The 8,912-nt window shown below is 41.1% G+C and overlaps 1 protein-coding gene across 5 annotated transcripts in view; it reads left to right on the forward strand.

The window, feature by feature from the left end:
- The window catches only part of ltbp3 (latent transforming growth factor beta binding protein 3), a 33,016-nt gene extending 24,307 nt beyond the window's left edge, over nt 1–8,709 (forward strand). Inside the window, exons 15-30 of one of the 5 annotated variants that reach the window (XM_079356684.1) lie at nt 75–194; nt 726–848; nt 972–1,094; nt 1,519–1,638; nt 2,060–2,188; nt 2,469–2,639; nt 2,809–2,889; nt 3,111–3,239; nt 3,347–3,484; nt 3,595–3,735; nt 5,300–5,428; nt 5,907–5,960; nt 6,826–6,987; nt 7,089–7,178; nt 7,459–7,620; nt 7,730–8,709. In XM_079356684.1, the coding sequence (XP_079212810.1) occupies nt 75–194; nt 726–848; nt 972–1,094; nt 1,519–1,638; nt 2,060–2,188; nt 2,469–2,639; nt 2,809–2,889; nt 3,111–3,239; nt 3,347–3,484; nt 3,595–3,735; nt 5,300–5,428; nt 5,907–5,960; nt 6,826–6,987; nt 7,089–7,178; nt 7,459–7,620; nt 7,730–7,881 (2,024 nt within the window). In that variant the 3' untranslated portion in view covers nt 7,882–8,709. The remainder of the gene's footprint in view (nt 1–74; nt 195–725; nt 849–971; nt 1,095–1,518; nt 1,639–2,059; nt 2,189–2,468; nt 2,640–2,808; nt 2,890–3,110; nt 3,240–3,346; nt 3,485–3,594; nt 3,736–5,299; nt 5,429–5,906; nt 5,961–6,825; nt 6,988–7,088; nt 7,179–7,458; nt 7,621–7,729) is intronic. The other 4 variants (XM_079356685.1, XM_079356686.1, XM_079356687.1 and 1 more) reach the window with 4 other exon arrangements.
- The last annotated feature ends 203 nt before the right edge of the window (nt 8,710–8,912 follow it).

An 8,912-nucleotide genomic window follows, 5' to 3' on the forward strand; every position in this document is an offset into this window, starting at 1 on the left:
TGCGGGCGGGTTCGTAAATACTTGTACAAATGGAACCTTCAGGTATGTGATGTTTTTCGTCTCACTGTTTCCAGACATAAATGAGTGTTTAAATCCTGAAACCTGCCCCGATGAGCAGTGCGAGAACACACCAGGCTCATATGAGTGTGTTCCTTGTCTGCCTGGACACGAAGCTCACTCTGGCATCTGCTATGGTGAGTGTCACACTGACAAACACGACTACAGTCCACCACAAGAACGAGAACGGGTTCTGATTTTGTTTGGAATAAATCAGTCGATTAAGAAGACATTTTTAATGACTGCATGTGCACCACTGCACCTTATCATGATAATGACAGACAGACTTCATATAACGTGTTAGCACTGCAATTAAGCAAAACACATTACTATGTACTAAATAGGCCCAGCCACAAATAAAACAAAGGCCATAGGAACGCTGGATTCAAAGACAAATAGTGTTCAGTTCAACCCAGAAAAGACTAAACAGGTTTTTCACCTGTTTTTGAAGTTGTTGTTGTAGTAATCAGTTTGGCCACAAGGGGCTTTACTTCACAGTGGATAGAGTCTTAAACATGTGGAAGGAAAGATTTTCATGACACTCTTAAAGTGCGATCCTATTCTTTCATTTCCCTCTTACCTTCACATATGTTAGGAAATAGAAATAAGAAATAAAGTAAATGAAAACAATTTAATCTTCTTCGATTGTTTCCTCCTTTTTTCATCAGACATTAATGAGTGTCAGAAGCCCGGCATCTGTCCTAACGGGCGCTGTGAGAACCTCTCTGGTACTTACCGCTGCCTGTGTAACGAGGGCTTCCTCCCAAATTCAGACAGCAAAGGCTGCAGCGGTAAGTCATGCTAACACGTCCTTTGCCTGACAGACTTTAGATGTAGAATTAGAAAATCTGAAGGATTCAGACTTTACTGATGTTTAAAGATTGTGTGATTTTTTTTTTTGTCTCCCTGAACAGACATTGACGAGTGTGAAGACCACAGACTGTGTGCTTACGGTCACTGCCTCAATACAGAGGGCTCCTTCCAGTGTCAGTGCTACCCAGGATACCAGCGCACACAGGAAGGCAGCCACTGTGAAGGCATGAATTATTCAACCATCTTTTTTTTTTTAGATATCATTCACATACATCCAATATGCAATGAGATATGACTTGAAACCCAAAAGACAAAGACAACAAAAAGAGTCATTTGATGACTGTGTATACATGTTTCTCTGCTTAACACTCCTGATTTGTTGATTAATGTCAGATGTGTTTATTGTCTGTACTTGTTCTCGGTCTGAAACTTTTATGCTTCTGTCTTGGCCAGGACTCTCTTGAAAAAAAAAATATATATATTTTCCTAGTAAAAAAAAAAAAAAAGGGTTAAATGAAAACAAATATTATCGTCACAAGTTGCATCAGACTTTCCAACTTAAATGCAACTGTCAGGTCATTTGTAACTACGGAAACTGCTCACCACAAGCTTCACATTTCAACGTTGTTTTGATTTCCTGTCCTTCAGATATAAATGAGTGTGACAGGCCATCACACTGTCACCACGGCGACTGTATCAACAGCATGGGCTCATACCACTGTGAGTGCCACAAAGGCTACACGTTTGTCGGAGGCCGGAGGTGCCAAGGTCAGTCTCTTCAAATCATGATGTTATTTGAATGAAAAAAGCAACATGCTTTCCCTTTTTTCCCTTAGCAGTGCAAGAAGTAACGAGTGACTACTGAACAGCCTCCCTTTTCTTACATTTTACAAAGCAAGGATTCTCAAAGAGTCATACATTTGACTGTTAAATTATGTTTGGCACTTTATTTTTTGCATCATCACACATTTCTTCTACTTTACACATCACCACAAGGCATTGTGGGATTTTAGGTTAAAAGTAGTGTACATGCTATTGACAGCACATTTGCTGACATTGAAGATGTCTACATTAATGTAGACAACAACATCAAAAGAAAGATGTTTAAAAAATATGATCTATTTGTTTTCTTCTGAGATGTTATTATAGAATGATATACTTAAAGCGTCACGTGTGATTTCCCTTTCAGACATAGACGAATGTGCCACTGACAGAAGTCTCTGCCAGCCCTACGGCTCTTGTGAGAACAGACCGGGCTCCTATTTGTGTGTCTGCAATCACGGTTATGTGCTCTCGGAGGACAAACACAGCTGCGAGGGTAAGCCTGCTCTAATTCCTTCTGCTTTACTTTTTTGAGACAGTTTTATCCAAGTGCTCAACTCCCGAACATTTGATCCCTGCAAGTCCCAAAACCAAAAGCATTAAACATCAAAACCCAACCCAAACCGGTGAATCTGTAAGCCAGACAATTATCGTCAAATTAAAGCCCTAAAATTAAAAGAAGAGCCAGCTTGGCACACCTATTTGAAGTCTAGTTCAGTCATTCTTATTGATCCAGAACTGGTGTTTCCTAACATCCACTTTATTTACTGGAGCAGCCGTTCAAGTGCAGATTGATGAGAAGAAGGAGTGCTACCTGAACCTGGATGACACCGTGTTCTGTGACAGCGTCCTCGCCACCAACGTCACCAAGCAGGAGTGCTGCTGCTCCATCGGAGTGGGGTGGGGAGATCACTGTGAGATCTACCCCTGTCCCGTCTCCCACTCAGGTACATTCACAGAAGAAGTGCACGCTGCGTAATTCCAGAGGATTCATGAAGCTTTGTTCACGTGGAGCACGATGTGACGCTCAGTGTGTGAAGTTTATGGTTTGTTTGTTAAGACATTACAGTTCACAAAGATTCAGTCCATGATCTCTGCATGGTCTTCTCCTCACAGCCGAGTTCCACTACCTGTGTCCGAACGGTCAAGGTCTCTACTATGATGAAGGACTCATGTACAGCCTGCCTGCCTACCATGGTAGATATATCACTCGCTATACTGGCATGTATCTAAGTGACAGAGTGGTAATATATTTATCCAAATGTTGTTTTGCTTTTAACATAAAATGGTAATAGCGGTATTTAGGTTAATTAACTAATCTGACATTTGATCCAAATAGTCTGTAATGTGTGTCGTGTGTTCGGCTGTACTCACTCGTGTGATTGGTATACTCTCATCATTTCTTTCACAACATACAGATATCGATGAGTGTGCTTTGTTTGCTGATGAAATCTGCAAAAAGGGTCGCTGTGAGAACACGCTGCCGGGCTATGAGTGCTACTGTCAACAAGGCTTCTACTATGACAACAACCTTCTTGAGTGCATTGGTAAGTGCTCAGATACAAACTATCAAATCCCACAGCTGTAAAAGCTTTTTGTTTTTTTTTATTAATACCTTTTTGACGGATAACTCTGGTTGTCTGTTCTCCCTCAGATGTAAACGAATGCCACGATGAGTCTATGTGTACTAACGGTCAGTGCGTCAACACCGAAGGCTCCTTCTACTGCAACTGTAACCGTCCCTGGTCTCCAGACACCAACAAGAAGAAGTGTGTGATGAAAACTATAGCAGGTGAGTAAGAAGAGGATCCGCTCGCAGTCATCTTAGCAGCTTTCGATACATTTTTGTCTGATGCTGGGGGAGATGATCCTGATCAGCGAGGTGACGTTTCTGTTCCACAGATGTGAACGAGTGCGAGGACCCTGAAAACTGTAAGAACGGCCACTGTGTGGACACTCCAGGGTCGTACTACTGCATCTGCTCTCTGCCATGGACCCTGGCTACTGATCGCAACAGCTGTGTGACTCCCGAGGAGCAGGCTGGTGAGTACAGCCATTTGACCATATATAAAGATGGACAACGTGTCTCCACCGCCTCCTTTTGTATTCAAGTGAAGACAAAATTCTCCCGTCATGACATATTGCATCGGTACGTCTCCTGGATCTTGAGTAGAGCAGTAAACTTTGCCGAGGTCTAAAGTAGAACAGGCTCTTGTGTCTGTTTGAAGCAGAGTTCAATGACTCTCCATCAACAGGTATTGAACAGAGCTGTCAGTTGTGGCAATTAACCTATTTATTGGATCAAAAAAATCTATTAGTTTTGACTTTAATAGGTGCTGAAATCAAATAGTGGTGTTGACATCATTCCACTACAAAGAGTAGCCGCAGCTTTAATGGGGTTTCGCTAACTAAAAGCTTTTTGTGATGAAACTAGTACTTGCCTATTAAACAGCTTCTGTGAGAGCTGCTAGAATGAATGCTTCTTCAGCAACAGTCTGTACTTTGGAAAAAAGGAGCACTTGTTTTAGTTTTCATTTGACCTGAATGAAATAATCGAAGGGATCTGCACTGACGAGGGCTGGGAAAGAAAGAGATTTTGAAAGAGGCCTTTTCTGCAAAACTCCTGCTGCCTTAAGTCAACTCTGCATGAAGGAGGTTTTTGCTTTCTTGCTATCGGGGCCAACATGGCCTCTGGACTCCCTTCAGGTATGGATGGGGTTGTTTCCTCGTTTTTATAGACACCTCTGAGAAAACTGTAAATCCCGACAGTTCTGGTTTGGTGATCGTGGATGTCCATGGTGTTTGGTTGCAGATAAGAATGTCCTTTTTTTAAAATGTTCATCTATGTTTACTTTAGCACCCAGCAGTTTTCAAAATGAGTTAAAAGTTTGATGTTATTCAGTCAAATCAGTACTTTTAAATTGGGTAAAAGCTTCCAGGGACTGTATGGATGTGAATGTTGCTTGATCTTTAACAGCCTGAATAACCAAACATCTGTTGTTCAAAAAGCTTGTAGATTAGTTTTTAACATGACTCATAAATGTTAACCAGACCTTTATTATTTTATATTTTCCCTCCTTGTTTGGTTCTATTCAAGCCTAATAAAGATAAGAAATGACTGGCCTCTACTACAAAGACTTGCATGAACGTTTAGTTTTTTGTAGACTGGCAGCGAACATCTGGACAGGTTCAAGACTCCTCAGCTCTACTGTTACTGGGTCCAAGTTTTCTGTGTTAATCTGTTGTGCTTTTACAGATATTGCGGTTTGTCTGCATGTGTACTAGAGACCAACTGCAGTTTGATGCATGACCAAAGCTCATTTATTTCATGATCAGCATCCTGCATACAACAGTTATGGGACAAAGGAAAAGAGAAAGCAAGCAGGATATTCAGGGAGATGGACACAATAGCTCTTTTTTTATTATTATTCAAATCAGTAAAAGTCACTGCATTGAAAAAAAGAATAAAGGATATTAAGAATTATGTTTGTATGTTTGAATGATGTAGCACAGGTATCTTTTCCTATTGTGTCCATCACCTACAGAGTAAGAGCTGGCTCCAAGCAGATGTTCATACTGTAACCAGTGTCTGTGGTGCCCTTTTCAGATGTGAATGAGTGCCAGGACCCCTCGTACTGTAAGAATGGGAGGTGTGAGAACACGCCCGGCTCCTTTCACTGTTTTTGTGACCCTCCCCTCACCTTCAGTGCAGCGCTGAAACAGTGCGTCTATGACGGTGGGTAAAAACCAGAGTCAGCTAAGCTGAGCATGACTGATCAAAATGAGTTTTGGCTTACGTCGACATCTGCCGCTCAGGTTTCTGTTTCAATCTTCTAATTTGTGTCCCATCTGGCCTGTGCAGGCTTTATATAATACAGGTTTACTTCTCACCCACATAAAGGAGACAGTTTTTTCACTATTGGAGGGAAACCAATTTTAGAAAACAAGCACCAAAAAACACGCAGATCAGAAGCATTCATGCACACAAAGCAATATCAGAGTATGTTCAATGTGAGAGAAAATCCTTCCTCTGCATGTCTCCTTTTACAAACTAATGTGTCTCTTTTGTCTGTGTTCTTATCTTTGAGAATATTGATTGGATCTGTTAGAAAAAGACGAACGACGCAGTCCAAAACTGCTGATTTAGTTGGAGAAAACCTGAGCTCACTCATGTTAACTTTGTTTTCATGATTTCCTTTTTTTTATAACCACAGGCTACTCTTTACATGAGAAGCCTTATGACCGACATCAGAAATCAGCTGTACAATGTAAGGATTGATGACACAGTTTGTCTGATACATAATCCTATAGAAATAAGAGAGTAATGTTCCACTTAACTTGGATCAATATTTTCTTCTGAGGCATGTTCATGTGGCTTTCCTGAACTAAAACTATAATATTGAGATATTTTACTATCATTCAAACATCCATCACTAGTGTACCTGTATCCGCTGTGACCAAGAATGAAAAATGCTGTATATTATTTTTCATTCTGATTTGAGGCATTTTTATTAGAAATGTCATTTTTCCATTTTCAATTATTGGAGCCTAAAGCGGACATGTATCCATACACTTTATTAACTCTGTTTAATGTGATCATGAGTAACTGTCGGTTGTTCCTTGGGTTCCCGTCTTATTTGTTTTGCATCCCTAGAGTTGCGAAAACACAAATCAAACAGAAATTGGCTTTCTCACCTCATTCATGTGGCCATGTCTTGGTTTGGCCTTTCACAGTTGTGTTTTGTTTTTCATCCTGTTATGGTAAAAAAAAACTAGCTTTGTTATCACAAGATGAATAAATCCAGATTTTGAGAAAACAACCTGACATTAAAAGTAATCACATGAAAAAGAAGTCAATAAATTGTATGAATTCATGATCTGTTAGGGCTTCCGTAGTAAATACACCTTCGACAGTAACTACATTTAAAGTTACACACTTCCGCACTTTTTCCACCTGCTCTCATACCACAGCCTGGTACTAATCCCAGAGCTCAGAACTGGCTGAATGTGGCTTCTTGTATTTTAACTCTGGACTGCTTCACAATTCTAAGGAACCTTCTTACAAATCTGGCAGTGTCTAAACTCTTCGTTTATTTTTAATAATCATTTGTGATTACCGCCCCTCTTATCCAGATCGCACTGCAGCCCACAAAGACGTGTGTTTCCTGCAGGTCGACGAAGGTTTGATCTGCAGCGAGCCCAGGAACGGCATCGTGGTGACCTACTCAGAGTGCTGCTGTCACTACGGACGCGGCTGGGGGCCTGAGTGTAACACGTGTCCACCCAGAAACTCAGGTGAGACAATGAGGAACCCGACTTAACTCCACCTCTGGCTCTGCGCTGCCATTTTGTATTTGTATTTTTGAGCTGAGAGGATTTTTGTTCCCTGCACGCAGAGATGTTCAGTCGTCTGTGTGAGATGCATCTGGAGACTGAGTCCGATGGGGAGCAGGATTTCCTGGCAGCTTTCGCCAACTACAACCCAGGTAAAACGGACACCGTGTGCCATTTATAAACTACCTCAATATAAATGGATTGGACAATGGGATCCCAGATCCGTGTAGTTAATATGTAGCAAAGTGCACACTCTGTATTTGATGGTGTCTTGTTGTGAACGTGACTGTTCTTAAGTGCACCTTATTTCTTTGTTTTTCCGATTGTTTGTCTATTTCTTGTAATACTGAAGGATTCATGATGAAAACCCACCACACCATCTCTGTCACTGACTTTTGACACGCTCGTCTGCTTGCTCATAACCATTTCCAGTTTCCTTCTGTTTCCCCCACGTGTCTGTTAAAGGCGACAGTTCAGAGGAGGATTCAGACGAATGCAGCTGTGCCAACGGCCGCTGCGTCCGCTCCTACCTTGGCACCATGTGTGAATGTAACACAGGCTTTAGGCTGGACCACTCCCCCACCCGCTGTATAGGTTTGTATTTTCAAAAGCTAACTTTAAGAAGAACATAGGGCATCAGCATTGACAACAATACGTGGATGTGTTTTACATTTCTGAGACCTTTTCTTTGTTGTTTTTGTAGACATTGATGAGTGTGCAGAACCAGGAGCTCGTGTGAGTCCGTGTAAGAATGCTCGCTGTGTGAACACTGCCGGATCATATAAGTGCTTCTGCAAACACGGCTTCGTGGCCACACGCAGGCCAAACATATGTATCCGTCGTAGGAGCCGGTAACCTCTGTGTGTCTTTCAGTTTATCCCTCTCCACAGTGCAAGACTGACTCAAACGTGCCTGTACAAACAGTTTTAGGAGACTGACGGAGTTCTAATCAGCAGCCAAATCATAGCACAGGCTGACATAAAATGTACAAAACATATTACCGTCACCTCTCTTTCACTCTCCATTTTATGATGAAAGAAAAAACCATTACAGCTCAGATGTTTGTTAAACATTTTTGTAATTATTGTTGTTTTTGAAACCGTTTTTGTTTAAATTGTGCTTCTTTGTGTTTCGATTCGTTCTATTGATCTCCCTGTTGCATCGATGTTTTATTTTAAATGGAATTTCAGAACCTTAAGATCTACCTGCTATTCTGGATGTCCTCTTCAGCCCATTCAATATTTGCATACCACCATGAGAAGTCGGTATTCCCCTTTACATTCCCCTCTGAGTCCACACTCTTCCTTGTTTGTTCTTTAACTGACGTCATCTGAGGCCTATTTTCCTACAAGACAATGTTCTTCTATTGTTATTGTACAGTTTGTTTGATGGATCCACAGCTTCTGTAAGAATGGTCCTTGTACTATCCCTGTTTATTTGTTGATGTAAAAAATGACAAACCTGTAGTTTTTGTATAATTTGACATGTGCGACTAAGTGGACTGTAAGCTAGAAAAAGAAGTCATGCACTTAACAAAGAGAATAGCAAAAATAGTTGCTCAATTTAGCCTCCGCTGGAAAACCCACAAAGTTTGACACCTGTTGTCATGAATGCTCTATCAAAGTATGTTGAAAAACCAAAGACGTTTTGAACGAGAAGAATTTAATAAAAAAAAATGATGTTAACCCGTGTGCATTTGTTTTCTTGTGGTTGGGGGATTTCTGTTTGACTCACATATGAAAACACAATATCAACAAGAAGCGGACACATTCATCAGCTGAAGAGTCAGAAGTAAAGAGAGATTCTCCTTCTAGTAGTCTCTGTTAGGGGGTCAACCAGAGCAGGGAGGAACTCTCTGTCAGGAGGAAAGTGCCAACACAGTCAGT

The sequence above is a fragment of the Symphodus melops genome (assembly GCF_947650265.1).
Source record: "Symphodus melops genome assembly, chromosome: 11".
Lineage (NCBI taxonomy): Eukaryota > Metazoa > Chordata > Actinopteri > Labriformes > Labridae > Symphodus > Symphodus melops.